This window comes from Elephas maximus, chromosome 4, assembly GCF_024166365.1.
Source record: "Elephas maximus indicus isolate mEleMax1 chromosome 4, mEleMax1 primary haplotype, whole genome shotgun sequence".
Taxonomy (NCBI): Eukaryota; Metazoa; Chordata; class Mammalia; order Proboscidea; family Elephantidae; genus Elephas; species Elephas maximus.
The window spans coordinates 187,419,254-187,434,174 of record NC_064822.1 but is presented as its reverse complement, the minus strand read 5'-3'; the positions used below and the strand labels follow the sequence as shown (position 1 = coordinate 187,434,174).

At 49.8% G+C, this 14,921-nt stretch overlaps 2 protein-coding genes across 3 annotated transcripts in view; one reads left to right on the top strand and one right to left on the bottom strand.

Moving 5' to 3' along the window:
- Nucleotides 1–2,192, bottom strand: part of LOC126076118 (zinc finger protein 883-like) — a 30,528-nt gene extending 28,336 nt beyond the window's left edge. The window contains exon 1 of the mRNA XM_049884565.1: nt 1,906–2,192. The gene's annotated coding sequence lies outside the window, so the exon portion shown is untranslated. The remainder of the gene's footprint in view (nt 1–1,905) is intronic.
- A 3,289-nt stretch (nt 2,193–5,481) lies between these two features.
- On the top strand, nt 5,482–14,823 carry MCAT (malonyl-CoA-acyl carrier protein transacylase). Of its 2 annotated transcripts, XM_049884579.1 has the most exons (4): nt 5,482–5,934; nt 8,130–8,217; nt 10,056–10,273; nt 14,399–14,823. In XM_049884579.1, the coding sequence occupies exons 1-4, from the start codon at nt 5,518–5,520 to the stop codon at nt 14,819–14,821; spliced, it is 1,146 nt and encodes a 381-aa protein (XP_049740536.1). In that variant the 5' UTR covers nt 5,482–5,517; the 3' UTR covers nt 14,822–14,823. The 2 variants fall into 2 exon arrangements, with proteins under 2 accessions (XP_049740536.1, XP_049740537.1); XM_049884580.1 differs by lacking the exon at nt 14,399–14,823 and having other exon boundaries at nt 8,130–8,225; nt 10,056–10,158.
- The last annotated feature ends 98 nt before the right edge of the window (nt 14,824–14,921 follow it).

Sequence of the window (14,921 nt, the reverse complement as noted above, 5' to 3'; positions counted from 1 at the left end):
CTGTGTGCATGGTAGGACTTCTCCACTGGGTTTTCAAGGCACCGACACCTCAGCAGCAGGTCTCCCGGCCTGTCTTCCAAAGCACATCTGAGCGGGTCTGAACTGAAAACCTTCTAGCTCATAATCCTAACCACGCTCGCCACCAGACGACTCCACACTTGACTCTTTAGTGTCTACACATATTTTCTCTTTTTTTTTTCTGTGTAAGATAGTATCATTTTCTTGCACTTACATTCAACAAATCGGATATACATACAGTTTTCATTTTACATTTGGTTTTAGAAAAACTCTCTAGTCATATTACAGACGGCACACATTATTTATTCAACTTAAGTCTTTCCTCTTTATGTTCAAAATTATTTACTGTAAATCATAACGTCCTAATAGTTGCATATCTCAGGTTTATTTAAGGAAGAATTCTTTGTAACATAATTATTAGAAAGGATGAAGCTGGCCCTCTAGGCTCTGTTCAAGCGTGCTTACTAGTATCATTACCCATGCCTCCCGTGTTGCCCTCATAACCAATATTCCCTGTTCTGATATTGGGAACACGCACTGGCTTTTGCTCTAAGAAACCTTCAAGCTAATAAGAAGCATGATTCTATGGTACTAAAAACCGTGGTTCAGTCACCAGCATCCAGTCCCTCACAGACCTTGTCCCAGCCAAACTCTGACATCTAGGGCAAACACTGGGTGTGTGAGCACTATAAATCCTTCATCGCCTGTGTTAAGCTTATTTAGTCACATCACATTTCACAGCTATTAAAAGAAAATCAGAAATCACCAGAACTTAAACATAAGGTTTATTCCGAACAATTATTCTACATGCATATAGAGAGGCCACTTTGATTCCTGATGAAGCAAACGGCTTGAAGAAACTAGGTACAATGGGGCCTATAAAGTGGAATGAGAAAGATTAACCACTGGACGTGGGAACCCTGGTGGCATAGTGGTTAAATGTTATGGCTGCTAACCAAAAGGTCAGCAGTTCAAACCCACCAGGTGCTCCTGGGAAACCCTGTGGGGCAGTTCTACTCTGTGCTATAGCGTCGCTATGAGTCGGAATTGACTCGACGGCAACGGGTTTTAAGCTTAACATGACTGACTGAACCCAGTCTTGCTCCTTGACTGAGATCAACTGATAATAGGTTACTTCTGGCCTGGCTGTTAATAATCTGGCCCTCTACCCAACCTGCAGCCACAAGGGTTTTTGAGATTTAAATGAGGTAATGGTTTGATGACAAACCTTTCCTAGCACTATGGGTTTTTTTTTTTAAGGCAAATTTACATTGCTGTAGAGCAGCTTCTGGGAGGCTTTTTATGGTTAATATTTGGTTTCTTGGTTAAAACAAACCTTAAAATCAAAGTAAGGTGTCTGTTATTAATTTTGCTATTCAACACAGCAGACCAACAAGGGTTGGCCATATTATTTCTCACACAATCCTAATGAAAATGTCTGCCTTATAGTCAAAGAAATTCCATGAAATGTAACTCTAAATATTTCCCTCCTGAATTTAAGATAAATATGGTCCTAAAGGCATCTACTAGTTGCAATTCATGTTCCTAAATTCATCTCAAAACGCTACAGCCGTTAAAGGAGGACGGATATATTCCTCTTTATACTTTACTGTTTGTATGACCAGGAACACTCAGGGAAAGCCCTGCCTGACGAAGCCCAGAAAACACAGGGCGGCGCGGTGAACGGGAGGCTGGAGGGGTGGGAGCAGGGCGCTGGGGGTCAGGGCGCTGGGGGTCAGGGCGCTGAGGTTCAGGCTGAGCACCCTGGGCTTCCAAGAGCTTCCCTGCTCGGCGTTTCCCACAAACTCCCAGCTGGAGCTGACGCTGCTGCCCCAAGAAGCCGCTGCGACTCAGCGAGGACTCCCACGATTTTACCTGCTCACGCACCGAGACATAGAGCCAGCCCACCTACCCGGCCGCGGGGGACATCGACAGGGGCGGCGGCGGCGGCGGCGGCGGCGACGGAAGAGCAGCGGGAGACCCGGGCGCAGCCCGGCTACAGAAAGCCGCTCGGCTGCGTGAGGGCGGAGAGGCCCCGCGGGCGCTGGAGACCGGAAACAGCGCCCTAAGCCACGTGGGCTGCACCTGGCGCTGGACCCGGAGGGACGCCCACACGTGCAAAACCTCGCTCACACTCGAGCAGGAGCGAAACCCAACATGGCTCCCAGCCCCTAGGCATGCACTTCCGCTTCCGGTTTCGGGGACCTTTGGGGCCAAAGAAGCGGGGTTTTCCACGTGGGAACCGAGAGGACTCCACTGGCCATCAGGCAGGGTGACTGATGGCAACTGGTTTAGTTTAAGATTAGCAAGTGGTTAATTTTCTACTCTTTCAATTCTTTCCGCCCAGCGTGTTCTTCTCTTTTGCTTTTCTAACTCCAGGTCTTTTATTATAATACTTGGCCTTCTTGAGCTGCCCTTTAAACTCTAATGTTAAGCTCTTTTACTTCATTTCTTTGGTTTGCTTTAGTTACCCTACGTTCAAGAGCAAGTTTCAGAGCCTATTCTGACACCCATTTTGGTCTTTTCTTTCTTCCCCGCCTTTTTAATGGCCTCTTGCTTTCTTCATGTATAATGTCCTTGATGTCAAGCCACAACTCATTTGGTCTTCAGTCACTGGTGTTTAATGCATCAAATCTGTTCTTGAGATGGTCTCTAAATTCTGATGCATTGTGCTCAAGGTCATACTTTAGCTCTCCTGGACTTGTACTGATTTTCTTCAGTTTACACTTGAACTTACATATGACCAATAGATGGTCTGTTCCACAGCTGGCCCCTGGCCTTGTTCTGACTGATGGTATTGAGCTTTTCCATGGTCTTTTTCCACAGCTTTTCCATCCTCTCTTTCCATCTGGCAAGATCCATGTGTATAGTCACCGTTTATGTTGTTGAAAAAAGGTATTTGCCATGAAGAAGTCGTTGATCACGCAGAATTCTATCACATGATCTCCGGCATTATTTCTATCACCAAGGTCGTATTTTCCAATTACCAATCCTTCTTTGTTTCCAACTTTCACATTCCAATCACCAGTAGTTATCAATGCATCCTGATTGCATGTTTGATCAATTTCAGACTGCAGAAGTTGGTAAAAATCTTCAACTTCTTCATCTTTGGCTTTGGTGGATAAAGCTGAAAGAACTGAAGAAAAAATTCAAGCCTCGAGTTGCAATTTTGAAGGATTCTATGGGCAAACTACTGAATGACGCAGGAAGCATCAAAAGAAGATGGAAGGAATACACAGTCACTGTACTAAAAAAATTAGTCAGCGTTCAGTCATTTCAGGAGGCAGCATATGATCAAGAACTGATGGTACTGAAGGAAGAGGTCCAAGCTGCACTGAAGACACTGGCAAAAATCAAGGCTCCAGGAATTGGCAACATATGAATTGAGATGTTTCAACAAAGAGATTCGGTGCTGGAGGTGCTCACTTGTCTATGTCAAGAAATTTGGAAGACAGCTACCTGGCCAACCGACTGGAAGAGATCCATATGTGTCCCCATTCCAAAGAAAGCTCATCCAACAGAATGTGGAAATCATCAAACAATATCATAAATATCACACACAAGTAAAATTTTGCTGAAGATCATTCAAAAGTGGGTGCAGCCAGAAATTCAAGCCAGATTCAGAAGAGGACATGGAACAAGGGATATAGTTGCTGATGTCAGATGGATCTTGGCTGAAAACAGAGAACACGAGAAAGATGTTTACTTGTGTTTTATTGACTGTGCAAAGGCATTCAACTGTGTGGCTCATAATAAACTATGGATAACATTGGGAAGAATGGGAATTCTAGAACACTTAATTGTGCTCATGAGGATCCTGTACATAGATCAAGATACAATCGTTCAAACAGAACAAGGGGATACTTCGTGGTTTAAAGTAAGAAAGGTGTGTGTCAGGGTTGTAACCTTTCACCATACTTATTCAAATTGTATGCTGAACAAGTAACCTGAGAAGGTAAGCTATATGAAGAAGACTGGGGCATCAGGATTGGAGGAGGACTCATTAACAACCTGCATTATGCAGATAACACAACCTTGGCTGCTGAAAGTCAAGAGGACTTTAAAGCACTTACTTACTTCAGTATGGATTACACCTCAAAAAAAAAAATTCTCACAAATGAACCAATAAGCAACATCATGATAAATGGAGGAGATATTGAAGTTGTCAAGGGTTTCATTTTACTTGGATCCACAATCAGTGTCCATGAAAGTGGCATCAGGAAATCAAACAATGTATTTCATTGGAAAATATTTACTGAAAAAGACCTCTTTAAAGTGTTAAAAAGCAAAGTTGTCACCTTGAAGACTAAGGTGTGCCTGACCCAGGCCATGGTTTTTCCAACTGCCTCATGTGCATGCAAAAGCTGGAAAATGAATAAGGAAGACCGAGGAAGAATTGAGGCCTTGGAATTATAGTGTTGGAGAAGAATATTGAATACACCATGGACTGCCAAAAGAAAGAATAAACCTGTCTTGGAGGAAGCACAGCCAGTATACTCCCTAGAGGAAAGGATGGCGAGACTTCATCTCATATACTTTGGACAAGTTATCAGGAGGGATCAGTCCCTGCAGAAGGACATCATGCTTGGTATAGTAGAGGGCTGGTGAAAGAAAGGAAGACCCTCAAGAAGGTGGGTTGACACAGTGGCTGCAACAATGGGCTCAAGCATAGCAACAATTGTGAGGGTGGTGCAGGACCCAGCAGTGTTTCGTTCTGTTGTACACAGGGTCTTTATGAGCTGGAACTGACTCCTTGGTACCTAACAACAATAATTTTCCACTCTATTGTCTCCTTGAGACTTTGTTGTAAGTAACTTAAAATGGGCCCATCCATTTTTCTTTCTCGACATCAAGGTATCCCTGTATGTGGCATAGTGGTTAAGAGCTATGGCTGCTAATCAAAAGGCTGGCAGTTCAAATCCAGCAGGAGCTCCTTGGAAACTCTATGGGGGCAGTTCTACACTGTCTTACAGGGTCGCTATGAGTTGAAATCCACTCAATGCCAACAGGTTTTTTTTTAGTATGCATACAGGTTAACTGCTCAAATAAGCCCTATAAGCTTTGTTTTGTTTGTGCTTTGATTATTTTTGACACTAATATCTGAAAACTATCCAGAGCTTTGATCAGTGAAACATATTTATTGGATGGTTATTACATGCGGGGCACCGTGTCTGCTTTGTAGCAAATACAACAATAGGGCACTGGTATCTGGTTACCACAGAGAGTTGTTGGAACAACCCAATGTGAAAAAGAACGAGGAACAGTTTCAGGTATTCACGCGCCAGGTAAAAAGCTTAAATATTACACCGTGTCTGAGCCACTCTAGCTCCCCAGTGCGCGGCAGTGAAATCTCCGCGCCCTAAGGGAAACTGGTCACGCAGGAACCTTTCTTCCTGCCTTCGGGCGATCGCACGGCAGGAAATGCGTGAAGGACCACGCCGCGCCGCCGCAGTCGGACCTCGGTCGTCACGGTAACGCAGGCGGGCAGGTGTCCCCACCATGAGCGTCCGGGTCGCACGGGCCGCGTGGGCCCGGTGCTGGGGTGCCGGCTGCCGCCGCGGCGCCGCGAGCTTCCCGGTGCCTCCCGTGGGCGAGGCGGGCGTGGCCGAGCTGCTGCGGGGCGCGGCGGTGGGCGATGCGCCCTGGGGGGCGGCGGCGCGGCGGACGCCGGCCCAGAGCTCCGTGCTGCTCTTCCCGGGCCAGGGCAGCCAGGCGGTGGGCATGGCGGGCGGCCTGCTCCGCTACCCGCGCGTCCGCGAGCTCTACGCCGCCGCCCGCCGCGTGCTGGGCTACGACCTGCTGGAGCTGAGCCTGCACGGGCCGCAGGAGGCCCTGGACCGCACGGCGCACTGCCAGCCCGCCGTCTTCGTGGCTTCGCTGGCCGCCGTGGAGAAGCTCCATCATCTGCAGCCCGAGGTGAGGCGGGAGGCCCGGCCGGGGCGTCCCAGACCAGCTGGGGGAGGGTGAGCCCGGCCGGGGCGTCCCAGCCCGCGGAGGGTGAGCCCGGCCGGGGCGTCCCAGCCCAGCTGGGGGAGGGTGAGCCCGGCCGGGGCGTCCCAGCCCGCGGAGGGTGAGCCCGGCCGAGGTGTCCCAGCCCGGCCGGCCCACACGGCGCTCGCCCGGGGCTCCTGCCTCCAGCCCGAGGCAGCATCCACGCTGTGCCCAGTGCCGCTCTGAGCCTGCGGATGCAGCTGTGACGTACACAAGGCTCCCTGCCCCAGGGGAGCTTGCATCTTCGTGGAGGGAGACAGGAAATAAAGAATAAATATGCTATGGAAGCGATGTCGTACGTGGAAGATGATACCCAAGACCAAACCCGCTGCCATCGAGTCGATTCGGAATCACAGCGACCCTATAGGACAGAGTAGAACTGCCCCATGGAGTGTCCAAGGAGCACCTGGTGGATTCGAACTCCTGACCTTCTGGTTAACAGCCAGAGCACTTCACTACTACGCCACCACGGTTTCCTAAAGGAAAGAAATACAGAGCACGGAAAGAGGATGGGGAGTGACCGCCAAGTGGCAGGCCAGTTAGGACTTTAAATTGGGAGGACAGGGAAGGATGGATTGAGAAGGTTTACGTTTGAAAATGTCACTTCACTTGAAGGGGGTGAATTGATTGCTACGGGTACCTCATAGTACTAAAAACAGCTAAGTTCAGCCTTTTGGATTCTTTACTCCATTTCACTCTCACAGGAACTTTGCAAGGTAAATACTGTTAACTTTGTAGATGAGGAGAGGCAGTTGGTGGGTATTAAAAGCATTAAAATTAGTTAAGTGGCCATGTTGAGTCTAATTATAGCATTCACCAGGCCAGGCCTGTGCTCTGCACCTGATAGACCTCGTTGTTATTAGACGCCATCTAATCGGTTCTGACTAAGAGACCCTGTGCACAAGAGAACGAGACACGGCCCGGCCCTGCGCCGTCCTGAGGGTCATTGCTGTTTGAGCCTGCTGTTGCAGCCGCCGCTCTGTCAGTCCATCGTGCTGAGGGTCTTCCTATGTTTCAGTGACCCTTTACTTTACCAAGCATGATGTCCTCCTCCCGGGAACGATCCCTCCTGATAACATGTCCAAAATAAGTGAGATGAAGTCTTGCCATCCTCCCTTCTAAGGAACATCCTGACTGCGCTTTTTCCAAGACAGACTTGTTCCCTCTTCTGGCAGTACATAGTATATTTAGTATTCTTAGCCAACGCTATAACTCAAAGGTGTCAATTCTTCCTCAGTCTGCCTTATTCACGTCTAGCTTTCACATGTATGTGAGGCGATTGAAAATATGGTTTGGGTCAGGCGCACCTTGGTCCTCAAAGTGACATCTTTCCCCGTTTTAAGATTTTAAAGAGGGCTTTTGAGCAGATTTGACCAATGCAGGACGCCGTTTAATTTTTTTGTCTGCTCCTTCCATGGACATTGATTGTGGGTCCAAGTACAGTGAAATCCTCCACAACTTCAGTCGTTTCTCCGTTTCTCATGATGTTCTGTGTTGGTCCAGTTGGGAGGGTTTTTGTTTTATGTTGAGGCATAATCCATACTGAAGACTGTGGTCTTTGATCGTCATCAGTAGGCACTTCAAGTCCTCATCACTTTCAGCGAGCAAGGTTGTGTCATCTGCATACTCACCTGATTCTCTCAGCAGCTCTGTGAAGTAGGTCCTGCTCTTCCTCCATCTCACAGATAGATCACTGAAGTGCACAGAGCATAGGAACTCTCCTCATCTAGGGTTCCAATCCAGGTCTCCAGGACCTGAAGGTCAAGCTCGTAATGCCTGTGCCTCACTCTCTGTGGCCCCACTTGGCTGCAGAGGCAGCTCCAGGGCAGAGGCAGGGTCTGGGCTGAGAATTCAAAGCCCTGGGCTGAAGTCACAGCCCTGCCACCGGGAGTCAGTCAGGGCTTGTCCTTGTCCTCTCTTGCCCTGCCTGGAAGTTCTTCATCAGTAAAGGGCCCGGACTTGGTGGTCTCCGAGGCCACTTGTCCGTGTCCCGCTCCAGCTGGAGGACCAAGGCAGGGGGCGTGGTTCACTGGGCCCCTGAACACCTTTCCCCGCTCTCAGGTACGGAGGCCCAGACCAAGCTCCCCCCGAGCTCTCACGTCCTGCATCTGTTGCCGCAGGCCATTGAGAGCTGTGTTGCTGCTGCTGGATTCAGCGTGGGAGAATTTGCAGCCCTGGTGTTTGCTGGAGCCATGGAGTTCTCTGAAGGTACCCAGGCAAGGGTTTGGTTGCTTGTAGGGCTCGGGTCTTGCCAGTCTCTCTGGGGACACAAGCCAGGCCAGAAGTGATTGTGGACGCTACCCACGGGTGTTTGGAAGGAGGCACATGGATGGGGGTGACACCGGAACTCTTAAGACCAGGCAGCCCCTTAAATTAGAAGATTTCCTTTTAAATTTTTCTCGTGAAGTCTGCTTGCTTGGCTGTCTCCCTATTACTGCATGCTTGTTCCCGTGACAGCCCCTGTGCCTGGCTCACGGTAGGTGCTTGATAGATACTTGTTGAATGAAAAATGGGTAAATGAATATTTACTCTTGAACCGTGTCAGTATTACTTCTTAAGATTTTTGCTTGGAGTTAAAACAGCGTTATAGCTCTGTCGAGGAAAAAACAAAAGTTCCATATTCGCACATCTTGTTAAAACTACGCTATGATGTTTATAGTTATATGTGTGCGTAATTTTGCAGGGTTTTAGCATGTTTACAATTTCATGTTCAGTTTTTCCACTTGTCGTTTGTTCATAGTTCCTGCTTTGATGCCTGCTTGGGAGGTGGGAGAATTTCCACACGGAGTCTCCAGGTTCCTTGTGTGTTTTCTCCTGCGTCCCACCGCACGTTCTTAACGCACTTGCTCCACAGTTGAGCTTGTGTAAGGGGCTTAAAAGACCAACGCAAACACATCTGAGTGTGGCATGAATGAAGATGTGTTAAAGGGGAAAGGGCAGGATTTGCTTCTCCGACCCTCTCGGTTGTCCCATCAAACCCTGGATGGCTCCCTTAATATCTCCTTGGCCTGGTCAGTCCCCAGACCCCCATCCCTAGTCACTAAAGAGAAGGACCAGGATGGCAGGTATCTGGTCCTCACAGGGCATTCTTATGTCACGAGATCATTGGAGCTGCTGCCCAGGCCCGGCCCTGTGCTCTCACCTTTCTCATGAGCCCCACTGACCAGGGCCCCTCCCCTTCTTCAGTTCATCTACCTTGCTGGTGTCAGCTTCTCCAGCTCTAAATGGGGCAGTGACACTTAATTCATGATGTTTATGTGAGGTTTAAATTCATGTGTTTTCTTAGAGTTTACACAGCTGCCCATGTATCTAATGGTTTTTAATTGTTTTTCTTTTTCACCGTGATCTCTTAAATAACTAGTTATTTAATACTACTTTTTTTTTTTTACCCAGTCTTCACAACAACCGAGGCATGAGAATATAATTATTCTCATTTTACGGATAGATATTTTAACTTGGAAGTGGCTGTGACTTGCCCAAGGCAGTGTAGCTCAGCGTCTGGCACTTCAGACTGGGTAATTCTTTGTTGTGGGGACTGTCCTGTGCATTGTAGGATATTGTGCCATCCCTGGCCTCTACTTACTAGATGTCACTTGTGACAACCAAAAAAAGGTCTCCAGACACTGCTAGCTGTCTCACGGGGGCGGGGGGGAGGGGAGGATGCAAAATTACCACCAGTTGAAAACCACTGCCCAACACCAAATCAGCTTTTAAGGCAGGAAACTACCTGGTTAACTTGTAGAGTGCCAAGGAGAGCTCCGTGATTGGTTGGTCAGTTGGTGGTTTTTTTGAGCACCCTGATTTTTGATGGTAGAGGTTACATCTGAGTTAATTAATTGCCTTTGTGCAGCACAGTGTGGTGTGTATATGAGAGAGAGAGAGAGAGATCGTGTGTGTGTGTGTGTGTGTGTGTGTGTGTGTGTGTGTGTGTGTGTGTGTTCCATTTCCTGTGCAGCAGTGTGGACCTTGTGCTTTGTCTTTCAGATCTGGGCCTCCCTCCTCCATCCCATGTCCTGATTTTTCCAAATGCATTTCTTTCTGGGTAGGTTTGTATGCAGTGAAAATTCGAGCTGAGGCCATGCAAGAAGCCTCGGAAGCTGTTCCCAGTGGGATGCTGTCTGTCCTCGGCAAACCCCAGTCCAAGTTCAACTTTGCCTGTTTGGAAGCCCAGGAGCACTGCAAGTCTTTGGGGATAGAGAACCCCGTTTGCGAAGTGGCCAACTACCTCTTTCCTGACTGCAGGGTGATTTCCGGACACCTAGAGGTTGGTGTTGTTAAGAATGGCCTCCGTGGGCCCCAGTCTGTGGAACTCTAGGAGTTAAGTGGTGTGCAAGGATGGAATCATTCCACACCTGGAGGCCACAGCAGGGTAGTGGGTGCCTCTCCAAGCCATGGTTTTGGGGACACGTTTGGAGGCTAGGAGTGTGTGGTAGAGACAGCCCTGCAGTGGGAGGCCAGGAAACTGTCACCCTTTCCACACACCGACGGACCCTGAGCAGATCGCCCAGCCCCGCGCATAAAGTAGGGCCGGACAATCGCCAAGGCTCCTGTGTGGTCCGTTCCGGGCCCCTCACGAGCCTCTGGCCTGATTGTTTCCTGAGAGAGAGAAGAAGCCGTTTTCTCTTGGTTCCTTTGCTTCCCTGCTATTTCTTAGGTGTCTGTATTTGTACTTGAGTTCATTTGTCATTTTCTTTTCTTCTGTCCTTACTTTGTTCACTGCTTCTTCAAACACCATTTCTCAGCACCACCTCTGTAACGAGTACCGGGGGTCCCAGACTTTTCAGCCATGGCTGCTGCCCTCAGAAGACAGCCTGTGAACGGCTGACTCCAAGGTCGGGAGCACAGGGACGGGTCAGGGCCTGAAGGACAAGTTTGCCAAGAGGAAGGGCATCCCGCGCAGAGGGGCAGAGAGCACCCGATGGAAAGGGCATTCCGTACCAAGGATCTGCCTCGTGCTGGCCCAGGGAATACTGAAGGAAGTGCAGACAGGAGCCTGCAGGAGGGCGGCCTGCACAAGGCAGGGTGTTAGGTGCCCTGGTTAGTCCTCACAGCCAGCCCTGTGCTGAGTAGACAGGATTCTTATTTTGCACATGAGGAAGCTGAGCCAGAGGGGTGAGGCATGTGCTAGAAGGTGGTGGGGGAATTTGGACCCAAGGCCACGCAATGCTGGAGTCTGTTCCCTCCACTTGTTCACGCCCGGTTCTTTCTCCCTGCAAGGCCTCACCTGTGTGTAGGTGTCCTTGTGGGTGTCTTCCCAATCAGTGAGTGCTGCCAGGCCCCCTTGTGAGAGTTCTGAGGTGATGGGGTTGGGAAGACCAATTACAGCTGGTTTCTCATTCGTCCTAAATCCTCAGAAAGGAGGCCAGAAGTAGTCTGGGAGGGACCCCTCAGCCATGGCAGAAACCTTTCCCACAGGCTGTTTTAGGCTGCGTTCTCTAGAGGAGCAAAACCAGTGAAGCGTATATATGCATAGAGAGAGATTTATGGCAAGGAAGTGGTTCACACAGTTGTAGGGCTGGCAAGCCCTAAATCCATGGGTCGGGCGACAGACTGAACGCTGCTTCGATTGATGTGGTTGCAGGGGCTGAGAAACGCAAACTCCACAGGCCTGGTGGCAGGCTGCCGGCTCCCAGGGCTGTGGGAGCTGGTGAATCCAGAATCTGTAGGTCAGGCAGCTGGCGGAAGTCTTCTCTAAGAACCAGAGGTCAGACTGTGAGACAAGTGCAGGATCGAGAAAGAGGGCGAGCTTTGCCAGAACATCCATACATATTGGATAGAAGCCACACCCCCAAAGAAATTCCCCTTCTAACTCATTGGCTGCTCACATCAGATGACAAAATGGAGGATGGTTACATAATAATATCTGCCAAACCACTGAGAATCATGGCCTAGCCAAATTGACACATTCCATTAACCATCACGGGCTCCCACACAGGCGGGCATCCAATCCAGATGACAACTTCTGGGACTCCCAGGTTTGTCCTTTCAGAGCCCTTAGAAGTACCTCACAGAGAGCTGAGGGAGGGGCAGGTACCCCTCAGCAGGGGGCTCAGGAGAGGGCAGCCCCCTCCAACAATGGGTGTGATCAAAGTTCCTTGGCCTCAGCTAGACTAGCATCCATGGGAGAGCTCACCCCCAAGGAGCCTGCTGGAGCCCAAGACTCTGACCTTGACACCTGCAGTCCTAACCTGAGACTTAAGCTGGTTCAGCTGTTGAAGAGGCCAGAAACTGTCCATGGAAAGCATTTCTAGGCCACAGGAAGTGCCACTGAGGAGCTGGGGTAGGGGATGTGGCCCTTGGAGGTGGATGAGTATGACTATGGGTGTGACACAGCATAGATGTGGCCACAGTGCAAACAGCCCAGACCCCTCTGATCTCAGCATGCAGTGTGCATGCTCACTGGGGTGGGCTCTGCTCAATTCCTTCCCACTCCAGGGCCCAGGCAGCAGGGCCTGCCTCTGTGGAGCACTGACAGAGTCACAGCAGAGGGAACGTGGACATGGAGCACCATGGCTGGCCAGCCTAGGCCTGCGGGGAGCCCTCCTGCAGGGAGAGGCGCCACAGAGCAAACAAGCACCATCTGACCAAAAATACTCATCCCTCGTACATTTTGGGACACAAGCAGCCACCCTGATTTTCTTTTTTTTCCTAGTGTACGTGATTGTTCTAATATACGAGATAATAATTGCCAGCCCTTACATAGCACTTGTATGCCAAGGGTAGTTCCCACCATACCCCTGTGTTATGAACTGAATTGTGTCCCCCCAAAGTGTGTGTCAACTTGGCTAGGCCATAATTCCCAGTACTGTGTGGTTGTCCACCATTTTGTAATCTGTCGTGATTTTCCGGTGTGTTATAAATGCTACCCGTATGATGTTCATGAGGCAGGATTAGAGGCAGTTCTGTTAATGAGGCAGGACTCAATCTGCAAGATTAGGTTGTATCTTGAGCTAGTATCTTTTGAGATATAAAAGAGGGAAGCAAGCAGAGAGACGGGGGCCTACCACCAAGAGTGAAGAACCAGGAGCAGAGCGGGTCATTTGGCCTTAGGGTCCCTGTGCTGAGAATCTCCTAGACCTGGGGAAGGTTCATGACAAGAACCTTCCCCCAGAGCTGATAGGGAGAGAAAGCCTTACCCTGGAGCTGGCACCCTGAATTCGGACTTCTAGCTTCCTAAAGTGCCAGAGAATAAATTACTCTTTGTTAAAGCCATCTACTTGTAGTATTTCTGTTATAGAAGCACTAGTTAACTAAGACACCCTATAGGATAACTCTTGTCATCCCCATGTTATAGATGAGGGAACTCATCTGTACTTTGCACAAAGGGGTAGAGTGAGTTGCCTGAGGTCGTACAGCTGATGAGACCACTTTAAGTCTGATGCGGGTCTCCCTGGGATTGGTCATAGTTGCCCGGGCACCTGAGCAGGCTCTGGGTGGTTTCAGGTCGAAGGTCTCAGCTTGCAAGAGCTGAGAGTGTTTGTGTACAGGAACCCCTTCAGACCCCGATGGGGACCACCCATGTGGCAGGAGCTGGGCTGTGTCCCCAGGGCACAGCATCCCTGATGAGAACAACTACTATTTTTAAAATCTTTGCACATTGTGTCATTTGTTGCTTATAACAGTTCCAAGCGTTTTGGCCTATTGGCTGGCTCCTGAGACCCTTTCTGAGCCAGGTGGCATTTAGGGAAAGGCTTTGGGCTTGGGGAGCTCTTTTAAGTAGAAAAACCCCAGGTGAGGCTGACCACATCCAAGGGTTCTGAGGGGGAAGGCCCTGTCTTGAGAAGTAGGGCTTGGATTTTCATCCTCAATTTTGACCTTGAAGATTGTGGAGTAATGAGAAAACAGGCACATTAGAAATGGTGAGGGGTAAGAGGATTATAACTGGAAACTGACAGTAGATCGTGGGGTTTTGTCTATTGGACAACTTACACGTCTCGTCTGACTCGATTGTCCCAGAGGCCTCGTGAAGTAGGTGACGTTATGCTCATTCTGCAGTTGAGAAGAAGGAACAGGAGGGGCCAAGTGACTTGCCTGGGTTGACCGAGCTAGTAGTGACAGTGCAGGGCAAGGCAGCCACGTCTCCAATGGTGGCTTTCTCAACCCTATCACTGTCACCTGCCCAGATGGGCGTGTGAACTGTCACGTTCCTCAAGGAGAACTTCTGTCTGGCACACTGTTGGAACATGCAGCTGAATCTTAACTGGAACTAGAGCCATGAGTTCAGATTCTCACCCAAGGCTTTGAAGGGGAAATAGCCGTGTGGACGAGTGGGCTATGTGCGTCGCACACACAAGACAGCGGGACGGTGTTGCCAGGGCCGGTTTTTGCCTCCGTGTGTGCTTCTTCCCGGAGATTCGCTTGGCCTCAACCTCCTCTCTTTTTATTCCAGGCTTTGCGGTTTCTACAGAAGAATTCCTCACAGTATCATTTCAGACGCACCAAAATGTTGCCGGTTAGCGGCGGGTTTCACACTCGCCTCATGGAGCCCGCTGTGGAGCCCCTGACTGAAGTGCTAAAGACAATCGAGTTTAAGGAGCCTTTGGTGTCCATCCATTCAAACGTCCATGGGAATAAATACACGCATCCGAAACACATCCAGAAGCTGCTGGTGAAGCAGCTCGTCTCCCCAGTGAAGTGGGAGCAGACCATGCATGCCATATATGAGAGGAAGAAGGGCACCGAGTTCCCCAGAACCTTCGAGGTGGGCCCGGGGAAGCAGCTGGGAGCTGTCCTGAAAAGCTGTAACCTGCAGGCCTGGAAGTCCTACAGCCATGTGGAGGTGCTGGAGGCCGACGAGGCCCAGGACCTGTAGGAGTGCCCCTCAAACAGCCGGGGCATCTTGGCTTAGGGGGTAGGAGGGCTCCCGGGGGACTAGCCTGTCTGCGCAGAGCTATCTGCAGGGGAGAGGCCCG

What these genes read in the sequence shown, in the direction of transcription:
- MCAT (XM_049884579.1), top strand. Translation starts at nt 5,518, where the DNA reads ATGAGCGTCCGGGTCGCACGGGCCGCGTGGGCCCGGTGCTGGGGTGCC. An exon ending in AGCCATGGAGTTCTCTGAAG is followed by an intron (nt 8,218 to 10,055) that starts GTACCCAGGCAA and finishes CTTTCTGGGTAG; the next exon opens with GTTTGTATGCAGTGAAAATT. An exon ending in TGATTTCCGGACACCTAGAG is followed by an intron (nt 10,274 to 14,398) that starts GTTGGTGTTGTT and finishes TTTTTATTCCAG; the next exon opens with GCTTTGCGGTTTCTACAGAA.